The sequence below is a fragment of the Triturus cristatus genome, chromosome 6 (assembly GCF_964204655.1).
Source record: "Triturus cristatus chromosome 6, aTriCri1.1, whole genome shotgun sequence".
NCBI lineage: Eukaryota > Metazoa > Chordata > Amphibia > Caudata > Salamandridae > Triturus > Triturus cristatus.
Window position 1 is genome coordinate 670032239 of NC_140589.1, and position 24339 is coordinate 670056577.

The 24339-nt window shown below is 45.2% G+C and overlaps 1 protein-coding gene across 1 annotated transcript in view; it reads left to right on the forward strand.

Moving 5' to 3' along the window:
* The first annotated feature begins 3424 nt into the window (after positions 1-3424).
* Positions 3425-24339, forward strand: part of UBE2J1 (ubiquitin conjugating enzyme E2 J1) — a 127229-nt gene continuing 106314 nt past the window's right edge. Inside the window, exon 1 of the mRNA XM_085611170.1 lies at positions 3425-3676. Coding sequence (XP_085467296.1) covers positions 3646-3676 — 31 coding nt within the window. The 5' untranslated portion in view covers positions 3425-3645. The remainder of the gene's footprint in view (positions 3677-24339) is intronic.

The following is a 24339-nucleotide window of genomic DNA, read 5'->3' on the forward strand; positions in this document are numbered from 1 at the left end:
AATATTAATAAAACAAGAAATCACTTTGAAATTCCGTAAAAGGGGATACAAAATTTTTGTTGGTGTGGTGATATAATCACCAAAGGGGGGATTGCTGGAGCGGGTAGTACAAAATTTTGTATACCCCCCCCCATTATACATGTTTATATTAATATGAATAATCAACTAATAGTAATCTTATTAATTTGTTTGAAGTGGAAGACTTATCAATTATATTAACAAAAGAATTACACGTGGGATTTGCACTTTGCATGGCTAAACTAATTGTATACTAACACATGTACGCATACTAATAGTAGAAAATTAGAATATTGCATGATATATGTTGCTTTTGTGATGTAATTGTAAGTTGCGCATCATTGAGTGAGTATAAACGCTTTAAATGTTGCTATTCTGCTAGATAATTACTTACACATAAGGGAATTAGTGAGGGTTTAACATTTTATTAGCCATTTCCATGTTTTAATTATGTTTTTGTGTTTATTTTGCTTAAGTTGACCATTTCGGCCTTCTTCAAAATGGCTGACAGAGACGTACAACGTGACTGCTGCTGTCACACGAGGTTCTAGGTGAAGTGCACATGCGTCACTGCCATCAACAATGGCCTCGCCCTGACCCCAGGAGATTATGTTCCTACCAAGGACACTCTGGGAGCTTCGCCAAGGATAAAACAATGGACTGTCTTTAAAACCAGAACCAGCAAGTGCGATGACTTAATCTTGCGGACTATGTGAGAACTTTACCGATCGACCCCAAATCCACCAATGAGGACTGTCTAAAACCCCATTCTTGATACATTTTGACATTAGTTTCATTATAAAAGTAGGTAGAAAAGTGAACTAAAAAACGCTCTTTTTTGACGAACTTGATTTCCTGACGCTATGCTGACGGAGAGGACGGTGACACTGCTGGACAGCTGTTATCCTGAATCTATGAGAGGCTGAATTGCGGCCTGACTTTGATGAATTTAAAGGTTTTCCACGACTGACTGACTTAGAGGACAACTATAAGCCAGATTAGGTAAATATGATGCTCTGCGGTTTGGATGATGATTTCTAACAATTTGCAATTTTATTAGATAAACAATATTTGATTAATTGATAAATGTGTTGTGTCGATTATTTGAAAAAGAAACTAGAATAAGAGAAGAGTATAGATAGATGAATTGGATCACTAAATCAAATAAACAACTAACTGATTCATCACCCAATGAGGGGAATATCACAAGGTTGGAGTTAATAAAGTATTCAATGCATATAGGGTTTAGGTAAAGATATTCCTTTCATGTCAGCGTTTGGAAACGTATTCCTCTAGGGAAGCAGATCAATGAAGTATGAGTGTTGGTGTTATGGGCCCCACCAATGAATGTATTTGAGTGAATTTGCCATTGCAGCATTTGGTCTGTGACGAAGGGGGAATTTGATGTTCCACGCTGCAACAGTGGCACTGCAGGAGCGGGTGCCCGGCGTGGGATGAGGCTGACCAGCGAGCACCCTACGATATAGGCTGTCGCCGTCTGGCAGGCTTCAGGGCCAGCGTGGCACTGTCTTTTGTGATGGGGAGGTTTTAGGAGCCACAGTAGTCTAATGAAGGCCAAGCACAGGACGTGTGAGGGGCACCAAGCATCTCCAGTGAGTACGATGTTGCGGGTGCGGGGTCTCGCTCTGGGAGATGTGGCAGGGGGAGGGTGAAGGTTCAGTGCGTCACACCAGGCTCTCGTCGCCCCCGTGATGCAGCAAATGCTGGAGTAGGGCCGGTCCAGTGATGGGCGCCGTCCGCCCCGCGTGTGTAATTTTTACCACCGAGGCACAGGAGCGGCATAGCAGGGGAGCCGGAGCGGCGGCCAAGAAGCGGCTGGGGCAGGGTGCCTCAGGTCGTGGAAGCAGGCAGCTGGAGCCCAGTCCCTCACTGGCCGCCCCACACAGATGCACCCAGATGCAACCAGCAGCAGGCGCAAAGCAGGGGGAGCCACGACGGGGAAACGCGGGGGGTCCGCTGCACCCACAACCAGGCCCGGGCTCCAGCAGCCGCCCGAGAGGGCCCAGCCGGGGAACAGGGTGGAGCAATTGCCACGGCAGGCCCGGGCGTACAGCACACGGACCCCCAACCCCGCCGCAAGCAGCACCAGCCTCACTCACCGGAGCTAGTAGCGTGGGGGCCCTCGGCGCCCTCCGGGTGACACGGACCCCTCTGGCGGCGATCAGGGAATCAGGCAGCAGAGGGCCAAACCAGACCCACCACGAGGAGCAGGCCCCGCCAGGCCGGGGGGCACCAAACTGCGTCCCACACAGGGCGTCCGGGAGTCAAAACGGCACCAGACCGCTCCCAGGGACCTGCTGCTACAGGATCTGCAGGTGAGTGACAGAAATAAAGCTGTCTGCATGCGGATTATGCTGGATTAATAAACTTGGCCGGCAGAGCCCACTTAGAGTGCGGCCATCTTGCAGCCTGCCAAGCCACGCCCCCCACTCCAGTGCTTAAGTACTTCCTCTCAGTGCACAAGTGGTCAAGCCACCAAAAAATGCATGATTAATGCATTATAATGCGGACCACCACATTAAACTGTGTTATTTTAACACCTGATGCGTGGTACTTGGCAGGGCTGAACCCTGCGCGCTCTCACTCCCATTACCCCCGGCAACCACCACCATCAATGCGGCCCTCAGGCACATCACTGCCCAAATTTTTTGGCTCCTGGAAAAATGTTAGCGAGTTCCCATGGTTTAGAAGCTCAAATATGGAAATGGCTTCCAAATTTGTATGCATGGAGTTGCACGACCTCCTCTCCAATAAAGCTAACGGAAGCTCTGGAATCTAGTGGAAACCACCTGTAACTGGTCTACTGCATTATCCACATGGGAATGTATCTCTTGTATTTGCAATAGCCATTAAAATACATCACGTGGTTTGTTAAGCTACGAGGTCGTGGAACTGAGAGCAGATTTAGGATACCAGATGTTCAGCACAGGGTCATTTAAATTAAAATCATAAAGACAGTACAAGAAAGTGAAAGAGCAGAGAAGCGTCCAGAAATATTGCACATTATAGTATTTGTATGTTGCAGCCATCTAGCACCACAAAAATGCGTATATGCTACATATCTTTCATTAGGAAACATTACCAAAAAAGCCCTTCATATCCCTATTATTAAAATATTATGGGTACTTACTTGTAAAGCAGCAAACATATTTGAATGTCAATTACAATTATGATAGCGCAGCCAGTAGCGATTACCTAAAGTCAGATGCATAAAAATCCAAATACACTTTAGTGCCGTAAAAAGTCTGTTGTCTTTTTTTCAATTCAATGATGAACTGTACTCTGAAGAGGAGCCTCCTGCTCATAACATGGCCTGTCTGCGAGCTCGTTGCCTCCGCCCACCCTTTCTGCAGTTTCGCTTGCACTTTCTTCGTCGCACCAGTCCCTTTTCTATGTTGGCGCTGCATTGAAGGACACAGTCAGCGGCTGGATCTGACGTCACCTCCCCGGGCGCCGCAGCTTGCAGTGTTAGTGTGAACACCGGGGCAGGGCCACGAACTTGGTGCCACGTCAGGGCTAAAGCTGGGGCGGCGGAACACCGACATGAACCCGGCACACAACGAGCATCCGCGAGAGTAGGTCCTACCAGCAACAGCCGCCGCAGCCATGGAAGCCCGCTACAATCTGAAGAGCCCCGGTAAGGATAAGCAAACTACTCCCTCTCACTCATTGTGAGCCTGGCAGGGGGGCAGCTGCCCGTGTCACCCAACCACCGCCCTGATAGGAAGTGCTGATAGGCTGACCTTAGGCCACTAGGAATAGGGAGTTTGGGACAAAACAGGATGTGAAGCACTATGCACTACAGCCCCTTATCTGAATGTACCTCTTGAAGAGATGAACGCTGTACCCCCCCCCCCCCCCCCCACCACCTCCATGTCGTGTTGTGAAGTTTCATCTCATTCAGGAAGCAAAATAACACCCCTCGCTGGCCCCCCAAATTAGAGGTAGAGCCCTCAGCGACAGTCTTGAGGAGACCTAGTCCCAAATCATATTACTCACTTTCAGATAATACTCACTTTTATCAGATCCCTCTCCTCATATTCAGTACTATGTTATAGTTTCGCAGACCCCATATCGACCTCCACCATGCAAACCTTCATCACGTACCGTTTTTAAGCCAAAACGAGGTTGATATTTTGCTTGATTTTCTGAACACCTTCCGTGAGTTGACACCCCCTCACCCACCCACCCCGATGGGAACTTTGGACTAGTGGCACATTAAATATGTCTATCATATGTATGTACGCAATATCCAGTCCAGTGTTTTACTTAACTATTAATTATCATAAGCGTACGGACAGTTTTGTTTAATAGAAGCAAACCAAATTCTCGGACTGGATACGTTGTGCTCATGCTAAGGGGCCATGTTCCATTTTATAAAGACTTGTATAAATCAAGCTTTTCCATTTTTCAATAGGACTTGGTTCTTTAAAAGAAAACATGACATTTATCAAGCAGTGCAAGGATTGTTAACACGGCACACAAAGCAGTAGGATTTGTATTTCCCACATTTGTTTTCTCTTAAATTTCCGTTGAGAACCGTGAACATACAGGTGATAATCCCACTCATTTAAATTAGCAAATCCTTGCGCAACAGACTACGTATTGTATTTTCCATAACACACCTAATAGCCACAGTAAACATGCAGCAACCTTTGGACCTCCAACTGTTGATAGTTAGAATATGTGTTATGTTATGAAGGTTTGTAGAGCGCACTAGAGAGGGTATGCTGGCATTGAGCATTTGTGAGTAGTCAAACAGAGGGACTATTCAAAAAGACAGGACTTCAGCTTACTGTAGAATTCAAGAAATGAGTAGGAGGCTCTCAGGTGTAGCAGCAGGTCTGTTCATGCTTTAGGAACCATGTAGGAGAAGGCACAACCACCAGATCTGGTTTTGTCTATGCATGGAATATGGGCAAGTAGGAGTCAGAATGAGTCGAAGGGTCTGGAAGGTTTTTGAAAGCAGATGCAATTGTTGAGGTATGCTGGGTCAGTGTTATAAATTGCCTTGAAAGTGTGAGTGAGGAGTTTGAATTGTGCTCTTTTGTTAATGGGGAGCAAATAGAACTCCTACAAGTGTGATATGATGCGAGTGCAGCGAAGGGCGTTGAGAGTGATTTCTGGCTGCAGAGTTCTGAATGGTCTGCAGCCTTCTGGAGAGTTTTTTGTTGATTTCGGCATAGAGGGTGTTCCTTTAGTCCAGCTTGCTTGTGATGAGGGCATGTGTGACGTTTTTCCAGGTGCTGATTGGGAGCTTTTTGAACATCTTCCTCATGTTATGGAAGCATGAGACGGTGACAGCATTGACTTGAGTGGTCTTGTTGAGTTTTCTGTTGATGATGAACTGGGCGTTTTTGGTTTGGGGGTAGGTGTCAATCTCTGTTTGCTGCCAGGCGGAGTCCCATGGTGAAGTGCTCTTCCCAAAGGTTTCGATTTTGGTCTCATCTTTGTTCTGCTTCGGACAGTTGGGCTTCATCCAGTGGGCGATTTCAGTCATGCAGGCATTGAACTTGATCAGGTACTGGGTATCTTGTCTGTGAGGGAGAGAATGAGGTGCATGTCGTCGGCGTAGAACAAGACTTTGATGTGGAGAGCACGGATGATGCTGGCAACAGGGATCATGTAAGCGTTGAAGAGGATCTGGCTCAGGGAAGATCCTTGCGGAAATTCACACATGAGGTTGCGGGCATTCAAAGTGTACGGTGCCAGGCTGACTGTCTCAATCAGGTGTTTGTTAAGCGTGACTACTCACCCGTGAGGGTCTCAAGGCGCAGGGGGAGGGGGGCTTCGCAGGTTCCAGTCCATCAAGAAGGGGGTCTGTCGAAGGTTTTGAGGTTTCTTGTCTAGGTCCTTCCAGTCAGGAAGGAGCAGATCCATCAGAGTGCGTGTCCTTTGATTTCGATGTGTAGGCGTTATAAGGTAAGACACCATTGCAAACGCTGCAGAGAGGTCCAGAAGGATGAGGTCCGCTGTAATTCCTCTATCCAGAGTCATGCGGATGTCATCCATGGTAGCGATGATGGCAGTTTCCATGCTGTGGTTTGGTCTAAATCCAGACTGAGTGGTGTCAAGTTGTCGTTGGTCATTAAGGTATTCAGTGAGGGATTTGTTAATACCTTTCTCTAAGACCTTGGCCGGGAATGGTAGCAGGGTGACCGGCGATCATTGAACGGTTCCACTGGCGTAGAATGCCACCGCTGGGATTTGCTCAAGAGGAAGTTCAATGAAAGTGGTATCCGCACCTGCAGATCAGCAATACTAAAAAGTCTGGACTCAAAGGACCCACAATTAATTTGTCAACTAATTAAATTTTTATCCTATTTCGGGAATTTAACAAAAGAATAATATATGCCACAACCATAATTTAACAATTCCTCTAGTTTTTAAATTTTTATTTTTTATTTATTGTTTATCGTGTATATATTAATTCTATTATGGCATGTGAAGGAAACATATTTTTATGTCTTGGTATATTGTAAAGGTTTTAATTAACTATACAATAAAGAATTTCTTCTTCTTCTTCACTGGCGTAGCTGGGTTTGCGGTGGGGGCGGACCACCCCAGGCGGCAAGAGTTTTGGGGGTAGGGGCCGGCACCCCTCCCCTGCTCTTACCTGCGGCTGTCGCAGCCGCAAGAATTGGCCGCACCCCCTCAACCCCCACCCCCTGTCCCACCCTGCCAATCTTAATTGCGTGCTGCGTGGGCAGCAAACGCAGGGGCCACCACAGGCGGCCTAAGGCCTAGCTATGCCACTGAAGAGTTCGCTGAAGGTTTCTCCAGCATTGAGAGAACAGTTGCATGTTTTTAAGCATTTGGGAAGGTTGCAGAAGAGATGGAGGCATTCAGGTTAGGTGTGAGCATGAAGCTGATGCATTGCAGTCCTCTGGAGTAGGTGCGGTGAGTGCAGGTGTCCGATAGGAGCCCCTGAGTGGATTGACCTCATGGTGGAGGTGTTTTTAGGACTCGCATGGCGTTGCAGCGCAAAGCTCCGTTCGCTGGGCGAGAGATTTTGTAGGAGAGTAGATTTGAGAAGGTGACTTGAAGTCCCACCCCTCATTTCCATTGGCTGGCGTCACCGTTTATGCTAAACGGTGGCCTGCCAGTGGAAATGAGGGTTTTTTGTTAATGCCCTTTCGCCTCTGATCCGGACTGGGTCGCCTGCTTTGCTGCTGTCTCAAATAAATTTCTTATCTTAATGGGGCCATGTGTTTCTAATTAGAAACACATGGCCCCATAAAGACAAGAGATCGATGCTTCTACTGGCACCACGTCACTGGTCTCTTGCTTGGGCCGAGGCAGCCGTCCCTGTAGCGCCTCTTCCTGCCCGTCCGTCAGCAAGGCCCGGGATTTAACCAAATAAATTGAAAGGCAGCCTGCTAGCTCTCCACACACCGCCGCGCCCGCCTTGGCTCAAGCGCCACCACAAGCCACTTCGGAATTAGTTTTAGTGTGCAAGCTCGTAGATTTCTATTTAGAAAACAATCACAAAGCCAGCCAATTTGGAGCCGTTCGTGGCAGTTTTTTTGCAGTTATCGCTCTCTGTAGGTGCAGATGAGATGCCTTACTCACCACTGAACACTTTACACCGACTGTGTTAAAAAAGAAAAACGTTGCAGTTTGTTGTGAAACTGCTTAAAACAACCGATAAATCTAGGAAACTGCTGCCTACGTCAGGGGAACAAAAGGTGTCTGGAAAGTTAACTCGTAAAGTGTTGGTGGAGCTGCACTGGAAGTGAAATGGAGATCTGGAAAAGCTTCTGCTAGCCCCAGGTTGCACCGAGCGAGCCCAGATGGTACTCCCAAGAGAGCGCCGATAGTGATGCCACGCTTGTCCATCTGAGTTGTCATGAGTCCCCGCTCACAATCTTTTTAGGTCTCGCCTGAGCCAATGAATGCGCTGCTCTGCGAGACATTTAGTAAGCGGGTTTTTAAAGTGCTACTGAAGGCTTTTGCCGGCCACCAGCGTGCGGTTACGCGCGCTTGCATGCGCGCAGCCGCCATCTGGCATTCCTCTCGCTCTCCCATGCCTCAACGCACACCCTTCCCCCACCACAGAGCGCGTTTTGCACGTGATTTCCACCCCTCTCACTCTCGCGTGCGCAGCTGCCATCTGACATTCTTCTTGCTCTCCCATGCCTCAACGCACGACCCTCTCCCTCAGAGCGTGTCCAGCTCCTCCCGCTGGCTGCTCCTGGCCACTTTCATGGCCGCATGGCCACGTCACTTTTTCCCCCTGCCCGCGATCACTTTCAATTCCCTCCCCGAGATCACTTTCGCGGCCGTGTGGCCAGCTGCTCACTTTCATTTTCTTACAGCGGCCGCGAAATCCAGATTGCACCCCTAATGTGCACAATGCAGAAGTCACGTTTTAGCTATTTTGTGAACACATTCAAGGAGCATGCTCCCTTTGTGTGCTCCCTGGCCGGGCTCTGTGCATGCTCTTCTCATTTGTTCACACTGCCTCCGCACCACCCTCCACCCCCTGTCCCATGGTGGTGCATTCTGGGAGTGCCCCGGGTCTTCTCAATACTCTCACTGGCATCCAGTGCTTCCTCTGCGGGTGTTTAGCAGCCTTGCCCACAAGTGCCATTAATACTGGAGTGGGACTGTCGAGACAGCCACCCTGTTAAAGTGTAGCAACACACAAGTTCTTCTGTGATAATACACAAAATTAACTGTAATTTGTAATATGGCGGAGGAAGTGATGTTTTAAATCCAGCTGTAAAGTCACTGTGTTGTCAAAGGTAGTTTTTAGAATTTCATAATTATTTGTATGTTTTAAAAAACCATGTTTAAGCTGTTAAAACTCATAATGTTTTATCACAAGCATCGCAGCCTTTCTAAGAAGAGCTTGAATGGCATTATCACATAACATGTAAAGCGCTATGATACCTTCGGGTCTAGCTAGCACTATATAATATATATATATATATTATAAGTTTAAATTTACTGCCAATTCTGCAGAGCTCGGAAGTCTCGGATGCTACTTCCTGATGTTCAACAACACTTTAAGTTTGTTCTGTTAGTTTTAGCACAAATGTCATGATCCTGAAAGTGACTCTAAAAACAAAAAAACAGCCTCACAATTTACTTCTTTGTTTATCCTGAGGCTTTTAATAACATGGTTCTTGCTCTTGTGAATGTTGCCCACTGTACCCAGCCGGTCCTGTCTGTGCATGCTCCCTTTGTGTGCTCCCTGGCCGGGCTCTGTGCATGCTCTTCTGATTTGTTCACACTGCCTCCGCCCCTCTGTACCACCCTCCATGGTGGTGCATTCTGGGAGTGCCCCGGGTCTTCTCGATGCTCTCACTGGCATCCAGTGCTTACCCTGTGGTGTGTGTGCTGACCTCAGCTGAGAGCTTTTTCAGATCTCCTTAATATAAGCAACTGATAGATAGCGCCTAAAAGTTAAGCAGCCTTGCCCAGAAGTGCCAATAATACTGGAGTGGGACTGTCGATACAGCCAGCCTGTAAAAAAGTGTAGCAACACACAAGGCCCCCTGATCCAGCAAGCCAGTGGGGTTGCTGCGCCCTCCTTCCTGCGCTGCCCACTTTTCTCTGCCTTATAAAGCGACTAAAAAAAAGTGCCTACTGTCATGCAGTAGTAACCTCCATGAATAAATGCATTCTCGGGTTAACAATTCATTGCCAAACTCCCGAACAAATCACCATTTTTTTTAACCCCTTCAGCGCTGCGCGGATTCCCCCGCGGTGCTGAAGGGTTCGAGCGCGGGCGGGGCCATGACGGAACGGTTCCGTCATGAGCACAGCTCAACCGATGCTCATGACTGAATCGTTCCGTCATGAGCATGGAAGGGGTTAAAGCAACATTCTTGCTTAAAAGAAAACAAAAACAAGCTGTGGCATAGCCAATAGGTCTTGCATTTGGGACCTTATCAGTATTTAGTTATGCTGCACAATATCCTTGGTACAACAACATCAACAGTTGCATGGCTAAACACTTATAAGGTCCCAAAGGCGAGCCCTATTGGCTATGCCAATGCTTGTTTTAAATGTATTTATGTATTAAATGTATTGCTGTTCCGCAGGCCGAGCCACGTGGGCTTCGGGCGGGTTACAGCCTGGTAAGGTAGGATAACGAGCACAGTGCATAACACTGCAACTGTTTGGGAAGTGTCTGGTATTCTCAGCATAGCGGAGAAGGGTTACCGTGTGTATGTCATAATTATTGACCCGCCTTGTCAATATCTGCCTAAGATGAGTGCCTTCAAATGTGTCCTGAATGGCAGTGAGTTGTTATTGAATGTTATTTCCTCCGTTAGAACATTCCGCAGTTTTGGTGTCCAACGTGGGAATGGCTTTTTTCAGCGCGTTGCTCTTCCTCCTTAGACATATTCCGAATCGGGTATGTTTTGTTTCTGTGGTGCCCGCCCCTGCAGTGATCACGAACATGTCTTTTAAGTATGTGGGAATTCATTTCTGTGGGCCCTCGCTCTCTGCTCCTTTTATAGCTCTGTAGTGCCACGCTCGTGTGTGGACACTCGCAATAAAAGCCTGTTTTCCAACATTGTCTTCCAAATTCAAACACTTGGCACTACAGCTCTGCGACGCTACCTTCCTGTCTCTTTCCTTGCCTTCCTTTCTCTCTCTGCTCCTGCCTTTCTCTCTCTGCTCCTGCCTTTCTCTCTCTGCTCCTGCCTTTCTCTCTCTGCTCCTGCCTTTCTCTCTCTGCTCCTGCCTTTCTCTCTCTGCTCCTGCCTTTCTCTCTCTGCTCCTGCCTTTCTCTCTCGGCTCCTGCCTTTCTCTCTCGGCTCCTGCCTTTCTCTCTCGGTTCCTGCATTTTTATCTCGGTTCCTGCATTTTTCGCTATCTATTCCTGTCTTTCTCTCTCTCTCTGTTCCTGCATTTTTCTCTCTCTGTTCCTGTGTCTTTTCTGTGCTTTCTCTTTTTGTCGGCTGCCATATACTGCGGGGAACTGTGGACAGAGGTACCGGTCGTCGACCTTCAAAAACAGGCCTCCAGTGACCCAGACTCCACCCCACTCACACCTCGCCTGCTGGGAAATGCCTGCTCATATAAATGGCCAATCCGTCCTTGGCGATTGTGCCTCATAAGTGCACTCAGATTTTTAGCCTGGAACTGGGCTCCACCCACAATGTGAAAAGTGTTTTGGCCGCGAACAATGACGTATACTTAGGTTGTTTCAGTAGCAATCGCTAGTGATGCAGCTGTGGGGAAAATGGCACGTTATGATCTATAAAATAAAAAGCTGAGCTTGCTAAAGAGAAGTTCGCAGTACAGGCACGGGTGTGCAGGCCATGGTTTGGGGGGAGGGGCAGGAGAGGAGGCGGAATGAAGAAAATAGGGTGGAGGTTCAAGCTAATCAGTTATTCCTCATTAATTTGCTTTGAATTTTGCAATTTGTTATATTGGCCACCTTTCTATATTGCACATATTAGGCCCACGCTATTGACTCTTCAATCTACCACTCTTTACTTTTCAATGGTTGGAACATTTCAAGCAGCATCTTTGCGGCATGCGATTAGCGCATCAGCAGAAGCTCCCCGTGGGGTCCCAGTCACAGAGAGGAGCTGACGAGACAGCCAAGGGCCAGGAAAGTGAGGCTCATGGAATGTAAGTGCTGCACCACCAAGACGAGAGCAGTGTGCGTGCCTGTGAGTGCTGAAGAACACAGAGTAGAGCGTGCCGCAGAGCTAAACGGTTTTGAGACCGTGACCGTCCTGACACTGAGGCAGGAAAGCAAAGTCAGTATGTATCGGAGCGGGAGACCGCGTGAAGTAGTCTCAAGGAAGAGAGAGCGGAGAACCCTTGTAACACTCTAACGTGACAGCAAAGAGAGGTGCCTGTTGCGTGTTACTGTGAAGAAGGGGGCACCTCCAGAGCGGGCTTAAGCTACGTACACTAGGTATGGGCAAAGGAAGTAGGGGGGCTGCAGCACCTCAAAAACAAGGTTCGTGGTTCAGAAAATGCTGGAACAATAACAAGCATTTGCAATGCAATTGGTCTCGCATTTACGCGACTTTGAGCTATTGACATTGTAAATAACAATACCTTTTAATTATGTTTTGGTTTTTAAAACCTAAATAAAAGGCATTGTCCTTTACAACGCCAATAGCTCAAACTCTCACAAGGGTGAGACCTATTGCATTGCAAATGCTTGTTTCTAGGGTGATCATGGCCATGTGGGTAGCATTGGTTCATTGAGAAAGAGCTATATATAAAGTTATATACGCCAACGTTTGTTTTAAAGTTAGAAATTGTTAACAATAAAAAATAGAATATTTCCTGCCAAGCACACGATCCCTTTCCAGTAAACATAATACCAGTAATTTAATTAAAGTCACTTTACAGTGGAAGACGGCACTGTTTGATTTATGCTTTGCTGCACCAGCCAGGTTTCCAGTGAATTGCTTTTGTTTGCAGACATCTTTTTCTAGGCAAAGAGTATTAACGCAAAACAGAAATTTCAGGCTTTCCCACCCCACACTCGTGTTACCCTGCAACTCCAAGAGCTCCACAGGCTTCCACTTCAAAAAACAGCTTTGCTAAATGCAATAGGTTTCGCCTAAATCATTAATAATAAGCTGTTGTATGAAGACAAGAGGTGTGAAAATACAGACCTGTACAAGAAATGCGCTTATGCATGTCAGAGCAAGTGATGTAAATATGCATGCAGGTGCAGCAGCTGCTCAAAGCCCCAGTACACATTGAAGCATGCTGGCTTGGCGTTTGCATAGGTGTACAGAGTTGTACTTTCTTGGCCCAGGTCACCCCTTGAGAAATCACAGCGCCACAGGAGCTGGGAGGCGGAAGGGGGCCAGGCCCATCCAGCTTTAGGCAAGATATATAATGTGACACTTAGCTGTAGTTGTGGTCCTCAAGAAAAGAGTCGGTTGGCAGAGGATGTGAACAGGGATGTGAAGAAAGATCCAATGTGACATGTAGTTTCCACACCAGGGATGTCCTTTCTAAAGCAGTAGGCCTTTTTGTAATCTCTGTATTGGTCATCAGCAGCCTTTAGTCAGTTTTGCTGTCATTACTTCTCCAGTATAATCCCGTCCCTCGAATTCCAAATGCGGGACTTTTTTTTTATATAAATCTTTTTATTGCAAGAACGAAATAAAAGCATTACAAACAAAAGAAAGTGCAATATAGTGCAGTCTCCAACAGTTTTGGCAATCGTATTGCCTTTGTACAGCAATTGCCATATCATGAAACAGGGTCTACATGTAATCACATGTTCGTAGTTCCCATCGTATTCAAAACTTTACTAATGCTGACATCGGGGGATCATCGCTGAAAGGGGTGCATATCAACCCTCTGCTTCCATTCCAAGGAACCCAGATTTGAGTCCATTTGCGTGGGCATCCCCTGCTCTCATATATAACCCTCTGCTTGCATACACCAATCCATGTCTGATTCCCTGTCATTGAACCTTGGCTTGGCAACTCCTTTCCATGTTGTGGCTATATTGCGTTTTGCCACCATACAACCCAGAGAGACCCGCAACCTCTCAGATCTTGACAAGTCAGTAGCCGTCCAGATGTTAAGAAGACAAAGCCGGGGGGAAACATCGGTGGGTTTATGACAAATCCGAGACAACGCTGAGAACAAATGCGGAACTCTTGAGCAGTGAACATGCACCCGTCTGTGACCTTGTGACTGGCGGCATCAAAGCCAACATTCTCAACAGCAGCACGCGTCATGACCACTTTCAGGAAACTGAGGCTGCCAACAGAGTGTTAGAAAAGGTGCGCTTAATCCGCGATAAAAAGGAGTCCGCAGACCGATGTAGCGACTGCGTACCTTGAGGGGCAACTTGGAGCTGGTATAAAATTCCTTGGAAGGTGAACTCCATTAGAAAAACACTGCCGCTGTTTTGGCGAGGTTTCCAGAGATAGTGACGCTTATATTAAACATGGTGTATATATAAAATGTGCCATGTAAGGGTGTACAGAGGCAGCCTGTGGAATTCTCAAACATAGCCCAATGTGCATTAAAACAAAGGCAGGAAAGTGCATGTACTGCGAAATATGTTAAGAGTTTTGTCATTTCCAACTTGGAAAGAGCACTGTAAAAACTCATGCAATATACAAGGGCTCCAGCTGCCACCCAAATGCACAAGAACGCATTGACAGTTTTATCACTGTGATAATGAAAGTCCATCATCTGTGAATTACGGTCCAAGCTGAAAAGACTGTCTTGCAATAGCCTGCTCCTATATTGGAGGCAATACAGTGCTTTACTTTTTATCCCAACAATATGATTGAGTACGCAGCGCTTTCCTTTTTATCCCAAGAAATGTCTGGGTTTGTGCTGAAGAGCAGCATAACAGCAAATCACAAACAACCAAGGATGGCAGGAGGGGTAGAGGGACGTTGGGGGAGGTTGTCAGCAACACAGAGAGGTAGTGGGTGGGAGGGCAAAGAAGCAACCCAGGCAAACAAGCGCACAAATAAATGTGTGCTGCCAGGGAAAGTTAAATAAAAGGAAAATTAAATAATGAAAGTGTCAGAGAAAGAAAGAAATGTAGCTGTGCGTGCTGGCACGAAAATAATTCTTCACGTGTCTGCAAAAGTATGCAAACATAAGTTAAAAGGAGTTTAATCCCAGCAGGCTAACTAACGTGTGCAGCCAGGGAAAGTTAAATAAAGGCAAAATAAAAAAATGAAAGTGTTGAAGAAAGAAAAAATATAGCAGTGTGTGGTGGCACAAAAAGAATACTTCAAATGTGTCTGCAAAAGTACGCAAACATAAGTTAAAAAGAGTCTGATCCCAGCACGTGACAAATGAGAATGAGTAATTAGGCCACGGGATACTGATAAAAGAAGCACACAGGAAATAATAAAACGCTACAGCAATAAAAAAGAAGGAAAAGTAAAGTGACAAGCACATGAACAAATAAGAAGGGATGGCGGGATAGAAGCCCCTTTTTAAGATATATTGAATGCAATAGATTTCACAAGCACAGCGCAAGCGAAACCTAATAAGTACTCTTCAAACACCTCCTGCAAACATACAAAGCCTTACAGAACATTGCCCCATGTACCTCTACAACCACATAAACTTCCACAAACCTGTCATTCACCTCATCTCAGCAGGAATCCTACTCACACACCCCCTCCATATGCAGAACCGAGGTAGAAGAAGAAGGTCGTGCCGCCTTCTACCTTGGTCCTAACTCTTGGAATGTCCTGCCTCTGCACATCAGAACTGTCTCATCAGTTCTTGAATTTGCAAACAACTGAGGACCTAGTTCTTCACCTAGCCTGACTCTGGCTCACTGTACAGCTCCTGCTTCAGCTTCAGGATGTATCCTGCTGCTGGAGCTGTATGCTGGCCCTTTGTTCTCTTAGCTCCATCTGTGGGCAGCCCAGGCTAGGGAAGCTATAATCTGCTTTCAATGCTGATCGCGCTTACTGTTTGTATTAGTAAATCAATTCCTTTCCCTCCTCATTATGTCTAGTATTCAGAACCCTGGGGGCAGGGGTGGGAGGAGGACAGAGAGCTGTACCCCACTAGGGGACAACAGTGTCATGGTAGTAATCACCGACCAGAGCAAAGGGTCTTGAGTCTCTTATCTAACAATGATGAATCAGTTGTTTGGAGCAAAAACAGAGCATGATACTAAACATACAATGAAAGATGAGGCAAGCGGTCTGTAGTTATTGACAGAATTTCACCTTCCTAAGTCTGCATGGTTGGGCTCAGCCTGCACCACGCCGATCTTTCAGCAGCATAGAGAGAAGCATGTGGCCGCAACACATTAGCACTGGTTCTGTGAGGATAGCTGCAGGAAAAATCATAAACATGTTACTAGACCTGCAGGTCTAGTGACTAAAATAATCTACTTGACCTAATTATAATGCTCTTGACCCATACACTGGTTTCGAATTATGTGCTCCTGGGAAAATATTTCAATTCTTTATCACATATGAGGGCACCTTCAAACGTACAAGTTCAGCATGTCTTCAGTACAAAAAATACTTTTGCTTGAGTTAAAATAATAAACTTTTGCTCCATATATAATATAAATCTAGCCACATATATGATGCACATGACCGCTCACTTGCCTCTTAGTTCATTAACAGCATTGCCATCAGGGCGGGGCAGGAATGTTTCTCAAATCATATTTAAAAACTATTACTTTTAATAAATACATACCTAAAGCATGAAGTGGTAGCACACTCATTTGCAATCAGCAGATTATTTGTACCATTTATTTACAACCTGTTTAAATGTGTTTAAAAAAAAACAAAAAACTGACATCTATTAACCTGTTGTTTCACCATGATAGTCGGATGGATCGCTTGACAGAAACCTTTGTGTAATAAGTGAAAGAAAAGTAAACACCATTTTCCAGAATAAGCTGCAATCAGTAAAAAGACAAACTATACAGAGAGTATTTTCATTGTCATAAGAATGAACGATGGGCTACAATCAAGGCTCCCCTTGCCGTTCGAAAACAGGACTGTATTGATGACAATTGTGGCTTCACTATATACCAACTTACGTTACTTATATTTGTCTGGATTTAGTGTGCTAATGTTGTGCCTGCATGCGTTAGCACATTAAAATCGGCCTATTGTCAGTGTCTGCCCTTACTGGGACTTCTGTACTGAAACTTCTTCCTTGCTAGAATGTGCTTAATCTCTCTGGCCTTCTTCTTAAAGTTACCCTAAATGATCACCTTATATTAGGTGAATCCTCACTTTCATCTATACAGGATCCTCTCCTCACCAAATCTTCCTCTGTACATGATTTCTTGTTGAGATGCTTTGTTTGCTGTAATAAGTAACTAAAAAGCAAAGTTTCAATTGGTTTTGTTTTTTTCTTTTTAGATTATTTACCACCAGCACATATGCCAGGTGCGCTCTTGCGTCTTTCTGTTGTTCTGCTGCACCCGTTTCCCAAAACACTATTTCTGTACATCAACTAACCACATTCGGTCTCCCCAGGACTACTAATTTCTCATGTTTCGTTTCACTCAACTTCGTCATTCGATCCACTTGCTTCCTTTTTTGTGTGATTATTGCCATGTGACTTTTAACCACCTTCGACACTTGCTTTTTTTGGTGTTTTAAAAAAAAACCTTTTACCCTCTGCATAAAATCTTTAAACGCTGGCATCCATTTTCTTTCCTCTACTGTCTTTTACAGCTACGGTAGCCTTCTATTACACATTGTTTACTTGGAGGCCCATATGCTCCACACCTCTGAGTAGTCCTCTCATCAGGTCAGTCTCTCACTTTGCTTTTAACATATTCATTAGTCCTGATAATAGCTGTTTGTGTCCTCTGCCCCTGCTCCTTTTCTCACTTTTGCTCTTTAACTTTTCAGAATAGGTACGCTTTTGATAAGTGTATATCTGAAAACAGGCGTGATACCTATAACCGGGTCTGATCTGGGAAAATTGTCGATGTTCTCCACCCTACCCAGAAGCCTATGACATGGGATGGGTCCAGTGTAGAATGATGAAGAGCTGAATCTTGCTGAAAGGGGGAGCAGAACATTATGTGGCAGCAGGGTGTGTGTTGGTTGGCATTTGCTTGAGTAGCAAATACGAGAGCTAAAGGGGAAATCACATTTGGGATTGATAAAGAATCCTTTGAGGGATTTTAAAGAAGATTAGGAAGGATGCAAGGCAAAGCTCAAAAATAGCATCTTGAGCATTAAAGTAAGTCATTGCGAGTGGGACTCTCCTGAGCAGAAGAGAAAAGGTTTGAGCAGGGCAAGAATCCCATCGGGTGAGTCTAATTAATACTCCAAAATACATCTAGGTCCTTTTCAGTTTGTTTTGTCTCTAACCTAGTGTCTTGCAAGGATAATTGTGCTAGGTGGGATCGAATTGTGGTGCATTTGGGATTTTGTGATTGGCGCCCCTTTATATAATATGTCTGGATTGTGTCTTTACCGCATTGTGAATCATAAGGGTTAATATAAGTGGACCACATCCGCTTCTACTTGAATATCTAGTGCTCAGTATTCGAAGAGACTGCTTGTGACTCATGAGGTTGGCTATTTTTATATTTATTTCAATAGCATTTCTATTCATTAATGATAAAATGAATTCACTGCTCCTGATAAAATTGATTCACTGCTGCTGTTTGTTTGAATAGGTTCTTTGGCATTGAATGGCCATGCAGCACAGCAGTAATCTAGTTTACATTTAGCCTCTCGCTGAAAGGCATAAGTTGGTATATTTGTACCTCCAGGCACTGGAAATAGGTTCAGTAAACGCACTCCTCTTTTTTTCTGAAAGAATTGTTGGAGTTTTTAAGCATTAGTGCTTTATGGCAAAGAAACTACAAAGCAGTTTCTATTTTAGCTATTAAAAGCTGAATGCAAACCATTTACAAATTGGGACAGGCAGATCCTGACCTACCTACAATCATGAACAGAGTTCTTCAACACATACACGTGTATGTAAAAAAAATAAAGAAAAATACCAAACAAAAACAAGCATTTGCAATGCAATAGGTCTCACATTTACATGAGTTTGAGCTATTGACATTGCAAATAACAATGCCTTTTATTTTTGTTTTCGTTTTAAAAACATAAATAAAAGGCATTGCCATTTACAAGGCCAATAGCTTAATCTCGCATAAATGCGAGACCTATTGCATTGCAAATGCTTGTTTTGATAATAGAATACATTTGTATTAAAGTTAGATGAGAAACATTGTGTACTTTAGTAAGCAGTATTATTTAGAAGTGCTTTTGCTTTTATATTTTTTACATAATTGGGTTCGGTGTATGGAATTAAAAAAAAAAGTGAGACATAATTCTCCGATTTAAAAAAGCAATAAAGACAGTAACCAGCGTGTTCAGGAGAAAAAGACAGGACGGCAGCGTCTGATAAAAGGGGATTTGATAAAAGAGGGGCAATTGTGGAGACGTTGCTGTGGCTGTAGAGAGATCCTGGTATATAGGAAGCAAGGGAGGGGTACAGTGTTATGACCATAATGGAGTGGGACAAGAGAAGGAGGCATGATTTAAGGAAGGGGGCTGAGGGATGGGGAGAAGAGAACGGTTTAAGGAGTAGGAGCCTCTATATTGAGGAGAGGTAGGAGAGGAAGGAACATAAACGAGACCTTTAGTGGTGAGCTGACACCTGTGGAGTACACCGCACACAAATATTGCAGTCTGCATGGATGGCATGGCACACAGTTACAAGTGCACAGCACAGCAAAACCGAAAACGTTTAACTGTTACACTAAATGGGGTAGGGAACATTGGAACATGCCAGTAGCTAAGGGCAGTCAGACATGCAAAGCTGCTCCATGGCAGTGAACAGGATGAATGACATTTTTTAATATATAAGCTGAAGCAAGCGTCAGGCTCGGTACATAAGAAATGACTCCAGTATAGAAAGATGGCTATTCAGATGCATGTGGCGTCTGCATAGAATATATTGCTTTTATGGCTTGTGCTGGCATGTGGTTGTTGTAGCATGCCTGATATTAATGCCAGCTAACTCCACCTCAATAAATGGGAAGTTTGCCTACGACCTTAGCATATGATGTATTCCAGGAACTACAGTACAGCTTTCAGTGGTCTGATGCTCTTGAATGACCCAGCAGGGTAGCGTCAGGGACTAGCATGTGTATTACTGTAGGACAGGTGCTGCTAATGTGACAACAGTAGGGAGCATCAGAAAACGTGAGGGGGCCCCGTGGAAGGTATGCTTAAGGGGCTCCTTGCACTCCTATTAGTACGCGTTTCACTAGAATGCTGTGTGTGCAAGTAGCAAAAAGTCAATTTGCTATATGGATAGTGCGGTTTTGCTTGTGATTTCCCTATATATGCATTAATTTAATTTTTAAAAATTCCATTGTGAATTTAAGCTAATGATTTTTGGTTTTTTAAAGCGCAAGATTGGGCCCAAACGCAATGCAGCTGTTTATATGAGCACGAGTTACGTTAGAGGGATAAAATAAATATTTTGTTAGTAGGCAGATAGTGATTAAGTAATGTGCTTATACCCACAAGAAGTATTTCCGAGCCAAGACTCGAACTTTGCTCCCAGGGACAAAGTCTGCAGATGTTTCCCTTAAGCTACATTTCCACTGCCTATTGCCAGGGCCGACTTTAGGGCAGTGCGACTGGTGCTGCTGCACTGGGCGCTGACATGTGGAGGGGGTGCGCTGTGTTTAGCAATAACTTCTGATTGAAGCGATGAGGGGTACTTTTGCCGGGTGTCAATGAGTAAATCCGAGAAGGAGGTTGGTGGGGGCGCCAAAAATAATTGTCGCACCGGGCACCACCAGTGCTAAAGCCGGCCCTGCCTATTGCTAATAGTAAAATACAGCAGCATCCTAAATTTGTACCTATATCAGAGCATGTCACAACCTCAGCATATTATTAATGGTGCAATACAGCAACCTCCCAAAATAAGTAATAACATTTCGAGTGATTAAGGCTAACTCCCATGCACTTTAAGTAAATATAACAGACAGTTCCGTTCCTGCTTTTTATGGTGAGTTTATGTTTACTATGCGAGCAAAATAGTGAGTAAAGCATTCTGCACTTGCATGTTTACATGTAAATGTTTGTGTAAGCAAAATGTAAAACGAAAGCTAGCAAAGGCATTGAATTAACTTTGGACGTTGTTTTAGAAAAAAGAAAGGATAAAAAAACAAGCATTTGCAATGCAATAGGTCTCGCAGTTACACGAGTTAAAGCTATTGGCATTGTAAATGACAATGCCAATAGGCATTGTTAATTGCAATGTCAATAGCTCAAACTCGCGTAAATGCGAGACCTAATGCATTGCAAATGCTTGTCTAGGCAATGAAGCCTGTAGGCACTTCTCCCGCTGGATCATCCATCGGGAACCCAGACAGGCCTCCGGAAGGTGCCTTTGGTGTATGCTTGCAGGCACTGCAAACATCTCCTCCATGAAGAGGCTAGAGTCAGAATTAAATACATGTAGAAGAATTTAGTCAAGCAGAAACCTCGCCGATGCCGTGACATTTCGCGCCTAGGGCTTGCAGACGGACACCATTTCACACTGCAGAACGGTCTACAAATATCAAAGCATTGTTATAAGGCGGCTCGTGGACGCCAGCAGTTCCATAGGAAGCGCACGGATCTGTGCATGCGTGTTGCTTATGAAGTGGGGGGCATGCTTGGCTGTATTTTCTAGGACCACAGTTAGCGGGGATGGTTTTTCTAGGCAATGAAGCCTGTAGGCCCTTCTCCCGCTGAATCATCCATCGGGAACCCAGACAGGCCTCCGGAAGGTGCCCTTGGTGTATGCTTGCATTTTTTGGTGCTCTGTATAAGAACGCACATGAATAAGGAGGTGGGAGCCGTTTGGACAACACTCCAGTTAAGCAAATCGTAAAAACACAGTCCGGGGTGGCTCTGCTTAGGCGACAAGATTGTTTTTCGTCCGCGCAATCACGGAGGTGTTAATAAGCCCACGGCCCGGCTGTTGGGGACAAAAGGTAAAATCATGAAAAGGGAACGAGAGAGAAACAGGTGGGAGTGACAGAAGAATCACAGAGGCGAATATGAGGCTAAGTAGAAGAAACGTCTGAGAGTGGAAAACGTGAGGGGTTAAAGATGAGAAATAAAGACGGGGAGCGACAAGTACGCGAAAGTGAAAGCAAATGGTGTGCACTTTCGCGTCCGCTTTGATGTCCTCAGTGCCCGCGAGGCTCACTGAGGACATCAAAGCGGACACGAAAGTGAGCACGCAGGCTGCCAAATGGTGCGCTCGCCCGGCGCACATGCACTGTATTTGGAGGCCTGAAAGCACTCGTTTGCACTTCCAGATCCTCCATTTACAAAAGCTCTCGCGAGAGCAGCGCTACAGCGCTGGCTCAGGCGAGACCTAAAAAACAGTGTGCCACTAAGTCTGGAGTGGCCTAACAGCTTTAAAGTGTTTAGGAATCTGCTGTGAAAGGAAACAGCAATCCTACAATAGACTGAAAGTTAGCCTCCTAATTAAGATAGTTATCAGTGTTGCCGTGGCACCCTTTCAGCTGAATGTGTTTGATAAGCGTTCACACCTTGGTTTCGAAATAAAGAACGAATGATGCGCCAAGAAGTCTGGAGTGGTGTGAAACGTTTGAATAGTTTGTAGATGTGTTTGATGTGTAGTCTGCAGTGGTACAATAAAGAGAAACGTCGCCTCCTGGTTAAGATCGTTATCACTGGTAGGAGCTGTATATGCGGCTTTCATCAACTTGGACATATTGATGGAATCAACAAGGTGGGAAGTTTCAAACTGAGACCAGAATGTTGTTTTAAAGTTCCCTTTCCGTTCCCGCTCTAACAGTTGCACTTTCAAAACGTTAAAATAGGACGGAAGAAAAAAACTATGAAATTATACAAAGTGTTGTGCGGTTAAGTGGACAAAAAGTGTAATTACTTCTAACTACATGCACCCTGTGGAAACCAGTGTGTTTGTTTGAGAAATAAATGCGCTCCCTAACGTTTACTGCACCTAACACAAAGAGGGCTTCAGGAAAATAGAGAGCTAGAGAAGGAGATATAGAATATAGAATTAGAATAAGAGTGTGTGAGAGAAAGAGAGAGAAAGGGTGAGAGAGCGAGATTATGGGTTAATGCATGGATGGCTGAATGGGCGGATGGTTGGGTGGATGGGTCACTGGCTAGCTGGCTGGATGGATGGGATCGATGGGTAAGTGGGTGGGACATGGGTGGATAGATAGATTGGTGGATGGTTGAATGGGGAGATAAAAACAGACTTGGAGGAAGTGTGTGAGGACGGTTTTAACATTTAGCCTGCCTCACCTAATAAATATTAGGCAGGTGATTTAGTTATTGTTTGCGAATGTACAGTTCCAAAAGTGGCCTATTGGTACATAAGTCACATTGCAAAATACATACTCCGTCTGAAACATAATAGGGCGTAATACCGGCCAGGCACACAATTGGCAGCAGCTAAAATGTTTCCCACGTAATAAACATCACGTGCTTACTGTGAAAACTGTAAACGTTTGACCTGCTTGCTGAGTGTATGAAATGATGTGGACTGTAAAGAGGTTCTGACTAATTGCTTATTTACTCTTTGGCCTCTCTGCTGAGCGCAGTAAGTGATGCGAAATGCTGTGTTTGCGTACGTAGAGACCGGACGGCTTATAGCACTGTAAAGGGGGAAATAGGGGGCAGTACTAGTGGCCCAAGTGCCCAAGTAACTAAAATGTAACATCACGGATAGTTGCGCATTTTACAAAAAATTGTGCTTTGGAGGCACACAATTGCCAATGGTGAAATTTTTTACACTTTATAAACAGTCTAGCAGTATAAATTGTATACATTGTTATGCTGCATAGGTAAAGCAGTGCCTATAGGTTGTTGTTATTAGTGTTTAAAATACCTGCATATTTACTCCGTGGCCTCTTTGCTGAGCGTACGCAATCATCCATACCGTGAAGGGGTTCTGACTATTTGCTCATTATCTATTTGGCCTCTCTGCTGAGTGCACTAAGTGATGCAAATTATTTTGTTTGTTTGCTCTGACAAGAAATTGACTAAAACACTGTAAAAGGGAGCGCAGTTAGATGTCTATATAGCTAGACCGAATCTGTGTAATAAATTCGAGTTTTGCATGTATGAACCACTGCCTGTAAATATGCGCATTTGTGAAGGCAATTACAGATGGTGGGCGCCGGTACAGTTTCTTAAGGCCGCTGGCTATGTAAGCCCGGAGGTCACTGCTGACGCTGCTGTTGCTTTTCTAAGCTCCCTAACGTTTACTGCACATAGCACAAAGAGGGCTTCCGGAAAATAGAGAGCTAGAGAAGGAGATGGAGATATAGAATTAGAATAAGAGTGTGTGAGAGAGAAAGTGAGACGAAGAGAGAGAAAGGGTGAGAGAGAGAGATTATGGGTTAACGCATGGATGGATGAATGGGCGGATGGTTGGGTTGATGGGTCACTGGCTAGCTGGCTGGATGGATGGGATCGTTGGGTAAGTGGGTGGGAGATGGGTGGATAGATAGATTGGTGGATGGTTGAATGGGGAGATAAAACAGAGGTAGAGAAAGGGGAGGAAGAGTGTGAGGATGGTTTTAACATTTAGCCTGCCTCACCTAATAAATATTAGGCAGGTGATTTAGTTATTGTTTGCGAATGTACAGTTCCAAAAGTGGCCTATTGGTACATAAGTCACATTGCAAAATACACACCACTGGGATGAGGAGGGGGGCACAGGCTTGTGTGCACACCGGCATACCGCTGGGGCGAGGGGGGGGTGAGGCGGGTTCACACAGGTGCGTGCACACTGCTGGGCGGGGGAGGGGGTAGAGGCTACACGGTGTTACTGAACATGCACACCACT